Source organism: Carassius auratus, unplaced genomic scaffold, assembly GCF_003368295.1.
Source record: "Carassius auratus strain Wakin unplaced genomic scaffold, ASM336829v1 scaf_tig00003102, whole genome shotgun sequence".
Classification (NCBI taxonomy): domain Eukaryota; kingdom Metazoa; phylum Chordata; class Actinopteri; order Cypriniformes; family Cyprinidae; genus Carassius; species Carassius auratus.
The window spans coordinates 254,101-273,421 of record NW_020523502.1 but is presented as its reverse complement, the minus strand read 5'-3'; the positions used below and the strand labels follow the sequence as shown (position 1 = coordinate 273,421).

The 19,321-nt window shown below is 35.5% G+C and overlaps 2 protein-coding genes across 2 annotated transcripts in view; one reads left to right on the top strand and one right to left on the bottom strand.

Annotated features, from left to right (window-relative positions):
• The window catches only part of mcc (MCC regulator of WNT signaling pathway), a 70,142-nt gene extending 65,976 nt beyond the window's left edge, over positions 1-4,166 (top strand). The window contains exons 17-19 of the mRNA XM_026243355.1: positions 1,715-1,806; positions 2,720-2,842; positions 3,394-4,166. Coding sequence (XP_026099140.1) covers positions 1,715-1,806; positions 2,720-2,842; positions 3,394-3,574 — 396 coding nt within the window. The 3' untranslated portion in view covers positions 3,575-4,166. The remainder of the gene's footprint in view (positions 1-1,714; positions 1,807-2,719; positions 2,843-3,393) is intronic.
• A 2,085-nt stretch (positions 4,167-6,251) lies between these two features.
• On the bottom strand, positions 6,252-17,931 carry ppp1cc (protein phosphatase 1, catalytic subunit, gamma isozyme). Its single transcript, XM_026243354.1, has 7 exons — positions 17,687-17,931; positions 13,016-13,147; positions 12,711-12,941; positions 11,802-11,906; positions 10,827-11,050; positions 8,449-8,583; positions 6,252-7,035 (listed from the first exon to the last, which is right to left on the bottom strand). The coding sequence occupies exons 1-7, from the start codon at positions 17,739-17,741 to the stop codon at positions 6,946-6,948; spliced, it is 972 nt and encodes a 323-aa protein (XP_026099139.1). The 5' UTR covers positions 17,742-17,931; the 3' UTR covers positions 6,252-6,945.
• Positions 17,932-19,321: the final 1,390 nt, after the last annotated feature.

Below are 19,321 nucleotides of genomic sequence, written 5' to 3'. Positions count from 1 at the left end.
TCTTTCTGTCTGTCTGTTCTTCTGTCTGTCCTTCTCTCTGTCTGTCCGTCTGTCCTTCTGTCTGTCTGTCTGTCTGTCCTTCTGTCTGTCGTCCATCCTTCTTTCTGTCTGTATGTCCTTCTGTCTGTCTGTATGTCCTTCTGTCTGTCTGTCTGTCTGTCTGTCCTTCTGTCTGTCATCCGTCCTTCTGTCTGTCTTTCCTTCTGTCTGTCATCCGTCCTTCTGTCTGTCTTCCCTTCTGTCTGTCATCCGTCCTTCTGTCTGTCTGCCTGTCCTTCTGTCTGTTGTCCGTCCTTCTGTCTGTCTGTCTGTCCTTCTGTCTGCTGTCTGTCCTTCCGTCTGTCTGTCTGTCTGTCCTTCCGTCTGTCTGTCTGTCTGTTTGTCTGTCCTTCTGTCTGTCATCCGTCCTTCTGTCTGTCTGTCCTTCTGTCTGTCTGTCCTTCTGTCTGTCTGTCCTTCTGTCTGTCTGCCTGTCCTGTCCTGTCTGTCGACCGTCCTTCTTTCTATCGTCCGTCCCTCCTTCTGTGTCTGTCCTTCTATCTGTTGTCCGTCCTTCTGTCTGTCATCCGTCCTTCTGTCTGTCTGTCTGTCCTTCTGTCTGTCATCCGTCCTTCTGTCTGTCTGCCTGTCCTTCTGTCTGTCGTCCGTCCTTCTTTCTATCGTCCGTCCGTCCTTCTGTCTGTCTGTCCTTCTGTCTGTCATCCATCCTTCTGTCTGTCTGTCTGTCCTCATGTCTGTCCTTCTGTCTGTTCTTGTCTTTCATCCGTCCTTCTGTCTGTCATCCGCGCTTGTGTCCGTCCTTCTGTCTGTCATCCGTCCTTCTGTCCGTCTGTTGTCCATCCTTCTGTCTGTCATCCGTCCTTCTGTCTGTCGTCCGTCCTTTTGTCTGTCTGTCTTTTCTTCTGTCTGTCATCCATCCTTCTGTCTGTCTGTCTGTCCTTCTATCTGTCTGTCCTTCTGTCGTCCGTCCTTCTGTCTGTCTGTCTGTCCTTTTATCTGTTTGTCATCCGTCCTTCTGTCTGTCAGTCATCTGTCTTTCCTTCTGTCTGTCTCTGTCTGGACTTATTTCAGTGGTTCTCAACCAGGGGGCCTCAGGATGACTTATGATTCGAAATTAGTTAAAACAAAACAAGACTTTTACATTTTATTTCAATTCCTCAACAATGTTTTTTGTGTGTGTATGTCTTTGAAGAAACCGGATTCTCACAGAAAACCTGGATATATGTACCATTAATTTCTTTAAATAAAGGAAATATTTTGAACTAGCTTTTATTTTGATATTTTTAGTTTTCATTTTAAGTTCAAATTCGTTTTAATATTTTCAGTACTTCAGCTAATAAACAAATAACATGATTCACATTAAAATTTGTACATGCTATTTCAGTAAATAATCAAGGAAACTGATTAGACAGTCAATTGTGATATTTGTCATGTTAATGAGCTCATGGTTGTGATGTCATCGATATGTTGATTTCTAGATAAACTGTATTTTGACATTTAGCTGTAGTTGATCTCTTTAGATGTTGAGAGGACATTTTTAGGAACTGAAAGTCACAGTGTTACGCGTAAAAACAGGATTGATGCACATTTGAAACAAGAGATGATATGAACCGTTTAAGGCGTTGTTTTTAGTAAATTAGAAAAACAAGACATGATGCAGACGCATAAATCTGTAATGTCTGATTGACGGATGTCTGTTTGTCTGTGTTCCCAGGACTCTGGTGATTCTCCAGCGGTCAGTCTGTGTGACCTGAGGAGTCTGAGCGACAGCGACCTCGCGGCGGAGCTCACCAGCGCCCTCAGGAGGTCAGTTACTCTTCAACCTCTCAGCCGTCTTTTCTGGATGTGTGTTTTGTTGAGTATCATATTTGATCATCAGGCTTTTATGGTCGTATCGTCTGATTTATGATGGTGAAATTCTGATGCTTGTAATATCAATCAATGAGATCTTTATAACAGTAGAGCAGCTACTGACATAAAATTATATACATATAATTGGTCACTCCTATAATATGTGACCCTGGAGCACAAAACAAATCTTAAGTGTAAATTTTTGGAAATTGAGATTTATGCCTCATCTGAAAGCTGATTAAATGATCTCTCCATTGATGTGTGGTTTGTTCGGAGGACAATATTTGTCTGAGATACAACTATTTAAAAAAATATGGAATCTAAAATATCATCTTTAAAGTTGTTCGAATTACGTTTTTAGCAATGAATATTTCTAATCAGAAATAAAATTTTGATATATTTACGGTAGGAAATTTACAAAATATCTTCATGAACATGATCTTTACTTAATATCCTAATGATTTTGGCTTAAAAGAGAAATCTATAATTTTGACCCTTAGGCCTACAATGGATTTTTGGCTATTTCTACAAATAAACCCCAGCGACTTAAGACTGCTTTTGTGCTCCAGGGACACAAATGTCTCAGTGAGATGAGATGTAAATGATCCGCACATATAACACCGTGATTGAGAGCTGAATAAATCAAGGCTCCTCAGAAGATGTGAGATGTTCTGGAGGCTTGTGAAGATCATTCCTCCGCTGAGGAACAGTGAAAGTAAAGCTTCTGGAAAGATCCTGAGGATCAGATTTGAGACTCTAAAACATGATTGATGGAGAATCAAGTAAAGCTGGAGATATTACTGACCTTATTCTGACCTTTACTTGATTGATCTGTGTGTGTGTGTGTGTGTTTGTGTGTGTGTTGCAGAGAGAAGAAGCTGAAGGGTCGTGTTCAGGAGTTGGTGGCAGCGTTAGAAAGACTCACTAAGAGCAGTGAAGTCAGACATCAGCAGTCGGCAGAGTTTGTTAACGACCTGAAACGAGCAAACAGGTGCCTGCTGTGACACACACTGATTTAAAGCAGCGCCTCCTGCTGGTCTAACACCATTAATGTGACTGAATACGTGTGTTTGCATTTACCATGGTTATTTATATATATATATTATTATACTGTTTATTAATATTTAGAACCAGCTTTTTACATTTTATATGCGCTTTTTTTCTTTTCTTATTTCTATATATCTGTTTAGTTTTAATATTTTAATTTTTATATTTATTATTTTGGTACTTCGTCTTATTTCAGTAAGTTGCTAAGGCAACATTTCTGGGTTTTTTTTATAGTTTTTTTTATGCACTTTTATATTTTTAAGTTATTTTTTAACACTAGATTTTGTCACATACTATATATATTTATTTTGTCATTTTGTCATTTTTATATATTTAGCTTTAATTTATTTTTATTTCAGTTAGTTTTAGTAACTCAGCTTATTTCAGTTAGCTGCCAAAGCAACATTTTTAATTTTCTTTTAAGTTTAAGTTTTTATCTAATATTTTTTATTGTGTTGCATTTATTACTAAGATTTCTTTTTAATTAATTTGCAGTAATCTGGTGTCAGCGTATGAGAAAGCCAAGAAGAAGCACCAGAACAAGCTGAAGAAGCTGGAGTCTCAGATGATGGCGATGGTGGAGCGTCACGAGACGCAGGTGCGGATGCTGAAACAGCGCATCGCTCTCCTGGAGGAGGAGACGTCTCGACCGCACACCAGCGAGACCTCGCTCTGAACAAACACCTGTGCAAAACCACACAGAAGTCATCGATCTGGCATCGGGAGCATGAAACAAGACGTTTCTCAGCATGCTCACGCTGCTCTTTTACACAAACGCATCATGAAACGAGGGCTCAGACGTGCTGGCTTTGTCAAGGAGGACAAATACTGCTCAGTTTTTCCAATTCATGATTATGAGGTTCAGTTTTTATTATGATGAACGGCAAAAATCCTCATAATTCTTGGTAATCTCAGAATGACACGACACGAGAGAGTACAGCAGCACAGACTCGTCGCTGGTTTAGTTTAATAATTATATTTCATAATCACACAGTGTAGAGAAATACGGTTTTGAGCAATAAATGAGAACGTCATCTCAAATGAAAATTCTGTCATCATTTACCCAGTTTCCTAACATCTGGTAATCTGTGATCAATTTATGATCTATATGATCCATAAGGCCACAGATGATTTGTTACAACCACTTCCACAACTTATTTAACAACTCGTCAGACAAAATATCTATGTATTATTTAATCTGTGAAGTCACTTTACAATAAAGTCTCGTTTGTTAACGTTATGAACTAAAAATGAACAATACACATTTATTTAACTTTATTAATATTAGTTCATTAAAAATACAATTTTGATAGTATAATGTTAAACATTTATTTTAGCTAAGAATTTTCAATACTTTTTTCAGTGCTAGTTTAATAAACTTTTTTTATAGCACCTTTAATATCGCTTTAAAAGAATAAATAAAAATACATTGAAATAGAAAAAAATAAGAATAATATGAAATCAAAAGAATTACAATCACATAAATACAACTCAGAAAAAAGTGAAGACTGAAAACAATGAAAGATGGTCATTTCCATTAATTTTTTTTTATAGAAATTGAAGGAAAAAGTGAAGGAAAATTCATTTTCAAAAATTGTAGAAAATTTAACCTTACTGGTAAAGTGTTACCAAAATATCATCAAAATTACATTGTTTTAACATTTCAGTGTCATATTTACACTTCTCCTGATCCTGAGCAATTTTTTTTTTTTTTTTTTTGCATTAATCAATAAAAACATTTATTTTGTTCATCATGAGAATAATTTTCTTTAGAATAACATGCACCGATGAGTTGTACAAAAAAACAATAAACTTTTTTATAGCCCATTTTAAAAATTGCATCTCAAAGTGCTTTACAAGAATAAATAAAAATACATTGAAATAAAAAAAAAAAAAACTAAGAATATGCTGGGAATCTGATGATAGAATCTTCATTTTTGTGTGAAATCCTGCTTCCGGCTTCATGTTGTGTTTGTTTGCGTGTAGTTTTCAGCCGAGGACTGTGACGTCACTCATCAACGTCACCAGATCTCACATTTCAGCTCACGCTAAAAAGCCGAGAGGTTTGATCTTCCTCCTGGACGACAGAAGCACTTTTCCACAGTCTGGTGGACCGGATCACCACATTGCCTTCTTACAGACCAGTATTTATTTCCCCGCTCCTGCAAAATATCAACGAGACCTCAAGCTCACGTTTTTACACGATCCTGCGACTGTTTACACGCTCGAGCTCTGAAGCAGCTCGGACCTAGTGAAGACGGTGATTATTATGCATAAACAGCTTTCATTCATATTTATCAGTTATGAGACATTTGAGTCATGGTGAAATATTCAATGCAATAGAAATGCTTCTCTCTCGTTCGAGGCGCTGTTAAAGGGACAGAACTCCTTTAAAGTGAACAAGCGTTTAATAGAAGAATCCAGGTCCATCTGAGACTTCATGCTTGACCATCAGATGCCATTCTCATGGTCATTGATTTTTCTGTTCAGATGTAAGTAAAGAAATGAACAGAAGCTCGATTACGAGACTTGTCCTTCCTTTTGTGAAAAGTATATGCATCTCCATAAACGATGGGCTGGAGAAACTATAAAGGGTTTGTGAATTGTACTTAATTTGCACAGATCTGTTTATGAATGAAATCTTTGCAATCATTTTGTTTTATTTTAATACAGAATGTATTTGTTTATATAATAAAGAAATAATGCAACACTTAATTTGTTAATGGCTCCGGTCATTTTAACAGGTATATTTGACTTTTTCTGCATTGAAATATTCAACAGAGAAATGTAGGTTGAGGTTCATTGATTGAATCTCAAATAATTCCTGGACAACTTTTAAAATTCAGTTCTCAAATATTTTAAAGAACTTCTTTTTTTATATATATATATATATATATATTTTAAGAAAATTTTAATTCTCCAAAAAAAAGTTTTGCATCCAACTTTTTTTATCTTTATGTCAATATTTTAAGCATATTTAAAAAAATTTAATAAATGTATATATATATTTTTTTTTTTTTTTATTTTTTTTTTTTTTTTTAAGTAAAGAACATATTTTAAGCATGTTCTCAAACATTTTCTTAAGAACATTTAATTTATTTTTCAATCTTTTTTTTTTAACAATGGAACAATTTACTGTTGCTACTTTTGCATTTAAGAACAGTTTTATTTGATATAATTTTTTAACCTCTCAAGAACAATTTAAAAGTATTGTTGGGAATACAAAATAATTCTCATGTCATGAAGAATGTTGAGCAAATTCTGTTTTATGATTAGTGAACCTTGCTCAAAATTCATTTTAATTCCACTTTTAAATTCAATGCATGTCTGAAATGAACAAACGGATGCTGCAATAATGTTTCCATCTCCCTTCGATTTATTCTGCAAGTATAACAATTATTTAGTGTGGAAAACTGTGAATTATTGCTAAGACTGAACAAAACATTTCCTGTATATTTACAGTGAGAGTTTGGCTTAAACAGAGCATTTATATGAAATCCTGTAGAAATTTGCAAGAAAAAGGTTTTCCTGACGTGATTTACCTGATGAGGAGCTACATTATTCTGAAGACACGCTCCGAGAGAGAGCCAGTCCCTCGAACACTAACACATGCAACAGAGACGCAGTCTGAGAACATGCCAGAACCCAAGAAGAAGAAGAAACAAGGCATCGCGTCAAAACAAAGAAACACACACTCACACAACATCCATCGTGAAAATAAAAAATGATAAAAGCGGACTGCATGTCAAACCTCGACAGTAATACAAAAAAATCTCCAGGTGCATGAAAACAGACAGAGGTTTGTTCACAGTGGGGCAATCAGGAGCACAAATCATCTTAAACGTGTCGATTTAAAAATCCTGACGTGGCGTTCCTCCTGGATTTCTGTGCGAGGAGACGCTGTGTCAAACTGATACGTCGTCCTGAAGAGGGAATAAAAAGCTGCTCGGGACGGAAAACAAGGAAAACACAAGGTAAAGAATGGAAATAAAGATGGTTCATCCTGATCCGAGCGTATGATACAAGTCCGGCTGGGTGGAGCGAGCCTCATTTCTTGGCCGTTTTGGTGACCACGTTCCTGGGCGGAGTTACTGGACGACTGGAGTTTGGCTTCTTCTTCTCTGCCGGCTTCAAAATCTGCAGATTAAACACAGGACTGTGAGAAACACAAACAAGTGACTGAATTAAACAACACTGCATCACAGATCCTGCTTCTGGGCAGCGTTTTCTTGTTTCTCATCAAAGCAGAGAGTTCCGGTCCTTGATTCTGATTGGCTGAGACACGTTCAAAGCTGTTGTGAATTACTCTACAAACACACAACTTTGTTTACATTTGTGTGTTGCTCGGCAACCAATTTGTAGCAACCACAACTGATTCCGAGGAACTACATTGTTTGGTGGAAGAATACTGTTGTTATTAATATCATCATTATACTTTATTTGCTCTGTTTTATTTTGTGAAACCTTAGTACGTATATGAAATAACTGTTTTATAAAAGCAATAAGCCCCAAGAAGCCGTGGTTTACAGTGATTTTATAACAGCTCGTGCCTCTCAGCTGTTATAAAGTCTCTATAAAAACAGGCTTCACCAGACTTATTGCTTTAATTTCATCATGACTTCATTTTGAACCTGTTATGGTCACCTTGCATGTATTAAAATCAAAATAACAATGTTTGAAAAATGTATTCTGTGCAAATTTGAATGTAATATTAATTATAAAAATTTAAATGAATGTGTTATAGATTTAAATGACATTATAAATTATTCACAATTTTAAAAGAAAATTAATTAAATGTCTGTTTAAGGGAAAGTAAAATGTCACGCCCACGGACCGCTGGCTAAACGTTTGATGCACATGGAATACAAAAGTGGAAAAACTTCAGGAATGTCGAAGTCGTTATCGGATTGGTTGAATTCTACAGGATTTCCGGGAGACGTGCATGTCGCATTCTTTAACATTCCTCCTGGAAACAAAGATACAGTGGCTCGAAACCCCTCACGAAAGAAGAACTGTGACGACGAGCGCTTATTAAAATCAACTAAACACTGGAGTTTCAAAAGTATGTGAAATATTTAAAGTTCACGGCATAGAATCTTTAAAATACGTCCGAGAGTTTTACACAGAAGTCTATTTTTGTGGCGACATTTCCATGCCCTGAACAAAATGAACTGTGATTGGTTGTTTGACATGTCAGTCAAGTCCTCGTGGGGCGGGCCTTGGCCAATGAAAGCTGCCATGGACGTGAGACTATCCTGTAAGCTTCTTTCTGTTTTCCTTTTTAATGAGCTTTTAAACATCACCATTTATCATTAGTTTTAAAATAGTTTAAGGTGTATTAAATTCATTTTTAAAACTTTAATTTTCATTTGCTGTCCTTGGGAATTTTTGATGGCAATAACAGACTGTATTTTCACTTCAAATGATTATACACAAAAAAATTTAAACAAATCGGTAAATGTATCCCTACAAAATGTAGTCTCACATCAGTATGATTTTATAAAAGCAGTAAAATGCTGTTTAAATGTGATTAGCAGAGCTGTACTGTACCTGGAAGGAGCACATGAGGGTCTCGTCCACGCTCATCATGGCTCCGGCGTTATCGAACTCTCCGCAGTAGTTTGGTGCGGAGAACAGAGTCACCAGCTGCCGCTTGGCGAAGAACTCGTATCCGTCCTCCACCACCTGCACACACACACACACACACACACACACACACACACACACAGGAAGAGGAAGTTCAGGAGACGCTCGGGATCTGGATGACACTCACTGTCCTGAGACTCTACGACATCAGGTCGTGAATTACTATCCATCTTAGAGCTGCATCATTTACAGCGATTTCTGCAAATTAAGCCAGGTATTTTCTTCTTTCTGTTTTACAAAATTTTCCAAATGATGCAAAATGTGTGCAAACACATGAGAAAAAGAGAAAGATCTCTCACTGCATTGGTCTGATACTGTAATAAAATAATAAAATATATATATATTTACTATTTTAATCTAACCTAATGTACTAAAATCTACAAAATATAAAACTACCATATTTTCCGGACTATATTAATTTGACATGAACCGATAGAAATGAACCAAGAGAAAACATTACCGTCTCCAGCCGCCAGAGGGCGCTCTATGCTGCTCAGTTCTCCTGTAGTCTACACTGAAAACACAGAGCGCCCTCTCGTGGCTGGAGACGGTAATGTTTTCTCTTGGTGCTTGGTTCTAAATGAATGTGACTTATAGTCCAGTGCGACTTACTTATGTTTTTTTCCTCATCATGAAGTATTTTTGGACTGATGCGACTTATACTCAGGTGCGACTTATAGTCCGAAAAATACGGTAAATAAAAATGTAAACAATACAGATATTTATTTATTAAAACAAAATTAGGAAGAAATTATTAACTTTTAATAACTGATTAAATTTTCGAGTTGTATAATGACTCCCAGAATAAATATCTTTTAAAGATCCCTCATTATTTCTAGCTATTCATGAAAATTAAAAGTTTAGTATTTTCTTCTAGACATTTCCAAGTAAAAAACAGAAAATAAATGAAAATAAAAATCTACGAACCGGACAGGACCAGCAGAAATAAAATCACATTGTTATCTTCATAAAAACGCAATGTACAAAAAAAAGAAAAGAAATTGCTGCATTATTTATCTGCATTATTGTTTTCAGTGTTAAAACTAATTTTAGCCCATCATCGTTCATACTGATCTGAACGGGTTTAAAACTAGTGTAGAAAACAGCAATTTTACATTACATATTATTATCATTTTAGAATTTTGCACTAAACATTGCACATATGTATGGGAAAATCTAAATTTAAATAAAGAAATGTATTGCCATTTTGCAAATGTTTCTACCCAAATGCTTCCAAATGTAGAGGGTTGACTTTTTCACCTAATTTTGACCAAAACGGCATCATGATGCTAAATTCCTACTTTGCTACAAGGCTATATAACAGAGCTTAACTTACACGTGTGAAACTGAACGGTATGGGCACACATGATTACCGTCAGAGCACTGGTGAGTCACTAGATTACAGTCTGAGGGGACAGAGATTAGGGTTTAGGGAACATCTCACACACACAGAGACATGAGGAGCGTCATCAGACCAGTGTCAAAGGCTCGTCTCGTATCTGCAGACTCATGCGCAGCCGGTTCAGCGTGTGACTCATTGTGAACAGTTTCACGTTTCAATCCCTGGAAGTTCATGTAAGGTGAAACTGAGCGCCTGACGACCAGACCACTGGCTCATACATACACGGACTAATCATTAACTAGCTGCCTAACAACTGCCTAGAGCCAACTAGTGAGGTTGACTAGTGCTTTTATCTGTAGATTTTTCCCGTTCTTTTAGATTTGGAGACTCTTCTCCGAGGTGTTATTACTGTCAGCAGTGTAAAAGCCTCTCTAACAAAGTCTCATAGCACATCTAAAGCGCCGCTGCTACAGACACAAACCCAGTCGTTATGTAATTCCTTATGGCAGACTACTTAACGAACTGAAGACTAGAGCTGTACGATACTGGAGAAACCATCAGATTTAGATTTATATAACATACTGTATCATGCACTATGGAAAAAAACGACAAATGACCTGAATCGCCATATTTGGAAAAGAATGAATCATTGCTGAAGTGTTGGGAAGTGCATCTGCATAGAAAGATACTTTGACTTTTTAGAGCATCCTTTTAGTTTTGAGTTGAACGATTTGGGAAATACAAGACCTACAACTTGTTGTGAGAAGCAGCAGCAAGAGTCATCTAGAAGTGAGACCCTCGCACAAATAAAGACCACTTTAGATGTTTAATTACTATCTGGAGCATTGGGATCGCTAGAAGAGGGCTTAAGGAACTCATTTGTGACTTATTTAATTAGGCAGCACGGGTCACTTATTGTTCAGCGCTCCTGAAGACTGACCTGGTGAGCCCTGCAGATCAGATCCAGGTCGTGTTTGTGAAGGAACTTGGCCACCACTTCCGCTCCGAAGGTGAAGGACACGCCTCGGTCGTTCTCGCCCCATCCCAACACGTCCTTATCCGGGTCGGACCACAGCAGGTCACACAGGAGACCCTGGTCCGGGACATCGGTGGGTCTCATGATCCTTCTGATCTGCTCCATGGACTGAAGATCAGGAGACAAACCTGAGGAACAGCAGAAACGAGTTCCTAGTTTCTTAAGAAAAGCGAGGCCTTATAACATGTCATGTGTTCAGGGTTCACACGCGACACACTATCCTCCTGCGAGTCACACTGACTCAGCACTCAGAAATGTGAGAGATGATGTCAGCACAAATCATAGAGCGATGAGGATAGATGATTTACACACCCTGAACATTTCAACAACAGAGCTACGCTGAGAGCAACACTAAACACTGAAGCAGATGTTTACGTGCATCATGAATCTCAAGTCCTTAAACTAAACTAATAAAAGGACATATTAAACTAAATGTCCAGCAACCGCGTTTTTAAAACGAACCTATCACATATAGAAAAAGATTTAAAGAGTTCATTTGCAAAAACAGATAACTCCATTTTAAATAAAAATAGATGTAAAAAAAAATTTCTGAATTCCAATTAATCTCAATCAAAATCAAAAGGTAGGTTAAAAATAACTAAAGAATACAGCTGACTAACACAATAAAGCATAAAAAACATGATCTTATCTAGTTCTCTGTTTGCAAACAAACTCTACATTTACAAACGGATGAGAGATTTAACTTGGACTCGTGACAGAAGACCAGTGATGTCACTTGAAGAATGCCTTAAATGTTTGTTTGGACACCATAAAAACGCAGATTCAGGATGTTCGACGCAGCAGAAGAGCCAGCGCTCGTAGTTCATCAGGTGTAAGTCTAGAGGGTTTCATCACACACACACACACACACACACACACCTCCATGACAGCAGAAGATCTTCTCATCCACGATGGCAGCGATGGGCAGACAGTTGAAGCAGTCCGTGAACGTCTTCCAGAGCTTGATGTTGTAGCGTCTCCTGCCTAAACACACAAACACGAGCTTAATATCACCTACAGGTTTTAGCATTTAAAAGAAGTTACGATATAAATGAATAAAAATAGCTCTAGAGGGACAGACTCTGCTAAAAACCACACAGCGGTTCCCTTCACTCTCACACACGGTGCTTTATAATTAATTCTGCACTGAACAGGAGTCACAGTGTTCTGCTTGAAGTGCATGTTTGGCTCTTATTAAAGTGTAAAACACAGTTAAAGCAGTGGAATCTGATCATGCATTCTGTGCAGATTAATGTCAACATCCATGAGAGTCTAGTGTTCCAGCAGCAACAAACACCTTAAATCAGAAAATGGTCTATTGACATTATTACCCAATGACCACAAAAGTAATGCTTTAATCTGGTTCTGCTTATACAAAAAAAAAAAAAATGTTTATAAAGTACATCAGGTAGGGCACCATGAAATACATTTTATTTTATTCTAAAATTCCTAATCTAAATATTGAAAAAATCATCTTTAAAGTTGTTCAAATTAAGTTCTTAGCAATGCATATTACTAATCAAAAATTACGTTTTAATATAAATATATATATATATGGTATGAATTTTACAAAATATCTTAATGGAACCTGATCTTTACTTAATATCCTAATGATTTTTGGCATAAAAATGGGCATAAAAGGCATAAAACATTAACAAATAAATCTTTTAAAAAGTAATTTTCATTTTCATTTCATTATGTTGGCACACAAAGTGCTGCACAACAGAGGTTTCTATGAGAAGTCCCAGGATGTAATAGTGGCACACGGCACAGTGTCTGGACACTCACACTCGTCGTAGAAGCCGTAGATGCGGTTGATGGACGCACACTCGTGGTTTCCCCTCAACAGGAAGAAGTTCTCGGGGTATTTGATCTTGTAGGCCAGCAGGAGGCAGATGGTCTCCAGAGACTGCTTCCCTCGATCCACATAGTCTCCCAGGAACAGGTAGTTGCTCTCCGGTGGGTATCCTCCGTACTCGAAGAGCCTGAGCAGGTCGTAGTACTGTCCGTGGATATCGCCTGTGGAGAGGAGAGCGGACTGTTTAACAACTAAACCGACTCTGAAGGACATCTGACAGCTTTGTGTTCCTCACCGCAGATCTTCAGCGGTGCCTCCAGCTCCAGGAGGATGGGCTGGCTGAGGAAGATCTCGCGGGATTTCAGACACAATCCCCGGATCTCGTTCTCCTGCAGCTGCACGTTCTTGCCAGGCTTGGAGCCTCTCACTGCAAACACACACACAAACCTACAGTTAATGACGTGGGAAAACACACAGCAATAGCAAGCAATAAACCATCAGTGATGTAACTGTGATTAAATTTATGACACCCGATGATTAAAACTATAACAACTCATTAAAAAATTAGTTATTATAGTGTCACCGATATACTATTATAGTTCCCATTTTATATTTTTGAATTTATTTTTACATTAAAATGTTTTATTTCAGTTTTTTTTTTAAATGTACATAGTTTTTATTCCATTCTATTTCAGTTTTACTTTCATTTATTTTGGCACTTAAAAGCTTAACATAAACAAAAATGTCCCTGTAACTAACTGAATTATTATTTTTTTATAACTTTTAATTTATGTTCTTATCTTAATTTTAGTTAAAGTTTTAGTAATTTAGTTGCATGGTTCTTGGTTTTTTTTAATGTATATGTAGTAGTGGTGTGCAGTATGACCAAAAATGTATATATCACTATTTTTCTAAATTATATCTGTTTCACGGTATATGATGGTATTTAGTAACAAAAAAATAATAATTCATGCAAAAAAAGAAGAAACTATTAATAATTATATATTAATTAATTTAATTAATATATTATATTAATATATTATTATTATTAATATATTAAGTATATTAAATAATAATTAATGAAACTATTTATTTTGTTTTATTTTACTTTTATTTCAAGTAATTTAAAAAAGAAAACTTTTTTTCTAGTTCTTTTTTTTTACATTTATGTAGTAATCTAAAGCATTAATTGAAATCACAAAATATGCACCATATAAAAAGGTTTACACCATTAAATAAACCATTGAAAAGTTGACAAAAATTTCAGTTTTCTGTTTTCAGTTTTCTAGAACCAACTAAATTCATAAAACATTAACAATTTAATAATTTATTAAAATGTTTAAAATAATAGGGCCACATGATTTTTTTGTTGTTGTTGTTAATTTCTGCCCTCCCTCTGAAATTCTGTTAGTTTCATTTTTTTTCTGTAATTATGTTTTGATACAAACTAAATATTTTATACTCTTCTAGGAGCTCTGTTTGCAGAGGATCAAAGTGACCTACAGATTCATCCCAAATGTGCAAAGCAGTGTCTCTCTTAAGTGTCCCATTTCTCTCCGCTTGCAATGTTCACAGGTTTCACATCGATTGTGTTTTTATTGCGCCGAGGCAGGGAATAGTGCACCACAACGGCCCGTTCCTGTCCAGCGTTTCTATTTTTACCCTGTGTTTGGAGCAACTGGCACAGTTCTGCAGCTCTGGACTGAAGCTCGTTTTTCCAAATATAGACATCTGAAATGGTTGTTTAATATAAATCAGTTTTTCATTGATTTACTGACTGAAATAGCATAAATATGCTGCGATATATACAGCTTCTGTGAAATAAAAACAACAACTACCAGGGTGTAAGATTGTGGTGATTTACATTTACATACAGGAGGGTTTCCCCAAATATATATAAAAAAAAAGTTTAAATTTGAAATTATGAAATTAAAAATTACATCACTTAGTAAAAATGTTTGATGATATCGAATCCGAATAAATTACAAATAAAAAATAGGACAATAATATTATAGATTATTTAATGGTGAATATAAAAAAATAAAAATAATAATAAAATATCATGATTGACAAGGTTTACTATGAATATTATTAATAATAATTGTCTTAAGTAATAACTTAAAATAACAATAAACTTTCTAAATGTAAATATATTATAGAAATAAATTATACTTTATATAACTTAACACGGACATTAAGAATAAAAACAACAAAAATAAAACAAAAAAGATTATATTTTTGTAAAAATATATTATTTAATATGAATATGATTAAACCTTTAAGTAGCAACAAAATATGTCTAAAAAAAGTATATTGTATATATAAATTGTATATTAAAAATATAAATAATATATAATATTAGTAATAATTATTATTTTAAAAAATGAAATACATAGAGGTCTAAATGTGGAATGAGTGAGAGAGTTGCATGGGTGCTGACAGAAAATGCAACAAAGCGTCAAAAACCTGCAACATTTTTCTCTTTAAACACTGATGGGTGTGAGTGGGTTTTAAATGCAGGTAGATATAAAACAGGGTGTTTTCTTTAGTACTTTAACCCGTCTTTTGTTTTTGAGCCATCAGTTTAGTTAAGATCCTGATTGATTTTGTGACTGCTCTGAAATGCTAAATTATATAATCTGCTACTTACATAACAAAAGACGAATTGCTTCCTTAAAAAGCTTGAAACATCACAAGGTTTCAGACTTTGACTGTGCTAGTATGCATACTATGAGTCAGTGCTCCACAAAGCTGGATCCGAAAAACACTTCTGAATGATTAAAACACGTGTGGCAAAGCTTTGAGTTTGGAGCGTCTGAAGCCAAAAGATGACGCAAGCACAAGTTGAATGATGCTTAACAGCAGCTGAACATTTACTTTACTCCATATACATGACTATACTTGAAGTACTCAGAGAGTGCTACTTCCAACCAAGTGAGTCATTACCAAAATATTACAGTCTGGTACAATGAGTACAAATGCATGTGTGACCCTGGAGCACAAACCCAGTCTTAAGTCACTGGGGTATATTTGTAGAAATAGACAATTAATCTAAAGAGATTTAGATTTTCGATGGATACTTGTATATCACATTTTTAAACAATGTATCTATTCCGCTCTTCATCCTCAACACTTGATGAATCTGAGAAGGACTCGGTCTCCAGGACTGATATTCTCCACCCATCAACTATGAAGCAGGTCCTGGCACCACTTTGGGCGGCATTAACCCAAGTGAGGTTATGTAACGAGAGCAGACTGCCAAGGGAACAGCCGTACTAATGCTGGACGAGCAGATATAGGTGCAGTCCACACACCCTGGGCCTGGTTCCTAAACTCTACAGCAATAAACATGCAGGTGGTGCAACTGGCTCCATCTAAACTCTGACGAGGTGGAAAAACCAGGGAGAGGTTTCTAAGAAACACAGTTAGCTTTATAGAGTTTCGTGAGAGCAGCCAACATGAAAAAATATGACTGACTCGAACACAAAGTCAAATGCAAAACCAAATCAGCCACAAATAGAGCCATGTTTGGCACAGTGGGACACGAGTCTGCATCAGGCTTTCCAGAAACCATTGCTTTCCTGTCACTTACACTATACAGGCATAAAGCCTTAATCACAAGAAACATAACGGTGATAAAACAATAGATTAAAATGCCCTTTATTAGTGATTCGACCACGAAAATGAACACCGCTCTAGATGATGAGGCATAATAAATAAACCACGCTGATTCTCTTCTATAAGCATTTTTGAGCGTGATGCAAGGTGTGCATGTTCTGTTCTTTAGCGCACATACACTTCCAGCGCTCCAAAGACATATCTCTAGTTTACGATGTTAAACACTAATGCAAACTCAATGCAAAGCATAAAAATAATATACAAAACCATTCCAATCACTCTTGATTGGATTCAGACTTCAATGTTTATGAATAATAATTCCAGGAAAATCTATACAAGACATTTACTGTAGTTACGACTTCTATTGCTTTATTTTAATGCATTCAATAAAGCAATGACATCGTAAAACATTCACTTTCTATAATAAATGTATGAAATTATTTTAGTCTATTCAAACAGGGTTGTCACATCTTTTTCAAGACCGTTGTTATCACTGCAAAAAAAAATATATATATAATAAAGATTAACGGTACACTCTCAAAGATAAATTACATCATGTGAGCTGAGATATATATATATATATAAATTTTTACATATTAACTAGGTCTGGACAATTCTGACATTTCAATTTCAATTTAATTTCCAAGTTTTAACGAATGTGGGAATTTATAAGAAGTGCTATGAACGGTCAAACCTGTGTTTAATATCACACTGTCAGCATTAAAAATATTATTCGCATATGTATTTAATATTTTTATTTTCTAGCTAAATTAAAACTTGCAATAAGTTGGAAATATTCAGCTGTAATGTAACTTCATTTTATGAACACATGACATAGGTTTTTAATTATCAATACTTTCTTACTAATTCCTCTTTTGTAATTTTGTTTCCCATTTTATATCTCTTTAAAAGCTGAATTGGCAACAAAAATGGAGATTACATGACACAAAATCAAACGTTTGCAAGATACATCAACAAATGTAAGATTTATCGTTACAGTAGCACTGAAAATCGTCTCAACGCTTAGTGTGCTGCCTATGTACGTTAAACTGTATTCATAACACAATTTCACAATTATGCCGACTGAAACGATTTGTACGAGTCATAAATATTGTTTAGGTAGAAAATTCACAATATTTTTGAACCGCAGCCGTCCGTTATGTCATTAAGCAGTTAACGTTAAGTTAACGCTATGCTAACATTGTTAGCTGAGCTCAACAGCTCTAAATACGAGCCAGACAGCTGATAAACCAGTCATATACATATCCATATGCTACAAAAATAATAATTTTGAAATAAGTTATCCTGTTATAAGGAGATTTTAGCCGTTTCTTGAGGTGAAACTCACCCTCGAGCAGGCGCTGAATGATGCTGTCTATGTTGAGTTTGTCGATGTCAGCCATGACTCGCCGAATAAAACACAAACACACACCGGACACGACAAATAACACTAAAATATCGATTAATAATAAACAGATTTGTCACAGGAAATTCTAAGTAAAAAGATATAAGAGCTCAGCTTGGCCGTCAGACGCGCGTGCTGCGGCGGAGGCACACCGGCTCTGCGGAAGGATACACGCATGAAGCAACAGCAGTACAGTACAGCTGCTGTAAACCTGCGGGCGGATGAATACAACAGCTGCACGAATGAGGGAAAATAGGGCGGAGGAAATGGGAGGGAGCGCAGCTGAATTACACAATAATGTGTGACGCTGAATGCTAATTGAACACCTTTTAGCTATTTAATATTTACGTTAAATATTTATAAAAAAAATTATTTACATGTTAATATTATTTTAATGACAACATCCTCCTTCAGTTCTCATGCAAAAATGAATTAAGCTACTTATTTCATTTGTAAAATATTTAAGCATCCTGCATTTCATTTTTGCCGATTTAGATTTTAAAATCCCAGCATTTTTACTGTAATGAAAGACGTTTATATGGCTGAGGGAACATGTTGACAGATGTTCAGCTTCATGCTGTATTTCATCATCTCTTCTTGGAGGAAATGATTTTTTTCTTAAGATGTTTCACCAGCATCCTGATCACGTCAGGTTGCACAAAGAACATTGACAGGGTGTGTCTGAATAAACCACATCACATGAAAAAAAAGAAAGAAAAAAAATGCGTCTAGCCTACTTCTTTTTGATCGTATAAATTTTATTTTCATTATAAGTGAATTAAATAATTGCAAATGAAAAGCAGTGCAGATGGATTCAAATACATGTATTTTACAAAAAAAAGAGCTTCTGATTGCATGTTTCTCGGATATATATATATATATATATATATATATATATATATATATATATATACACACATACATATATTCAGAGCACTGGCAGTAGAAACAGAACTGTGGTGTCCTCTAGTGTTTGTTGTCTGTCATGTGCTTGTGCAGTGACTTTCTTTTCAGTTCAATCCCTTTTTTATTCATGAATGTGAATTTGAAAAGAATTTACTGGATTGCAATTCAAAGAAATTCGATACAATCACACAACAAAATATAAAAATAACCACCTGACATGTAGAATATCTTTAATACAGCACCATGAAATCTCCCCACACTGTTTTGAGATCATAATCTGGTACATTCTATACATATAGAGTTAGTTTGCTTCAATGGATTATAATATAGTGGGTAAAATAGAGCATTCTGGGAAATGACGTTTGTTACATAGTGGAATATATAAATTAAATACACATTTCTATGCGTCAGATATCAGTTAATAATATAAAATAGTGTTTCTGTAAATAGTCCATATACTATGTGCATGACAACCAGGGTTATTATTCTTAACTAAAACTAAAACCATGTTACTTTAAATAAATTCAACATTGCATTTAAAAAAACTAACAAATTTAAACTGAAATAAGATAAAAATCAAGCTTATTTGATCAGTTTAACATGAAGTATTTAACTAAAACTGAAATAAAATTAAAAAACAAACTATATAGATATATAAAAAAAATACTAAAC

What these genes read in the sequence shown, in the direction of transcription:
- ppp1cc (XM_026243354.1), bottom strand. Translation starts at nt 17,741, where the DNA reads ATGGCTGACATCGACAAACTCAACATAGACAGCATCATTCAGCGCCTG. An exon ending in GGCACCGCTGAAGATCTGCG is followed by an intron (nt 12,942 to 13,015) that starts GTGAGGAACACA and finishes TCCTCTCCACAG; the next exon opens with GCGATATCCACGGACAGTAC. An exon ending in GATCTTCTGCTGTCATGGAG is followed by an intron (nt 11,051 to 11,801) that starts GTGTGTGTGTGT and finishes GCTGTTCCTCAG; the next exon opens with GTTTGTCTCCTGATCTTCAG.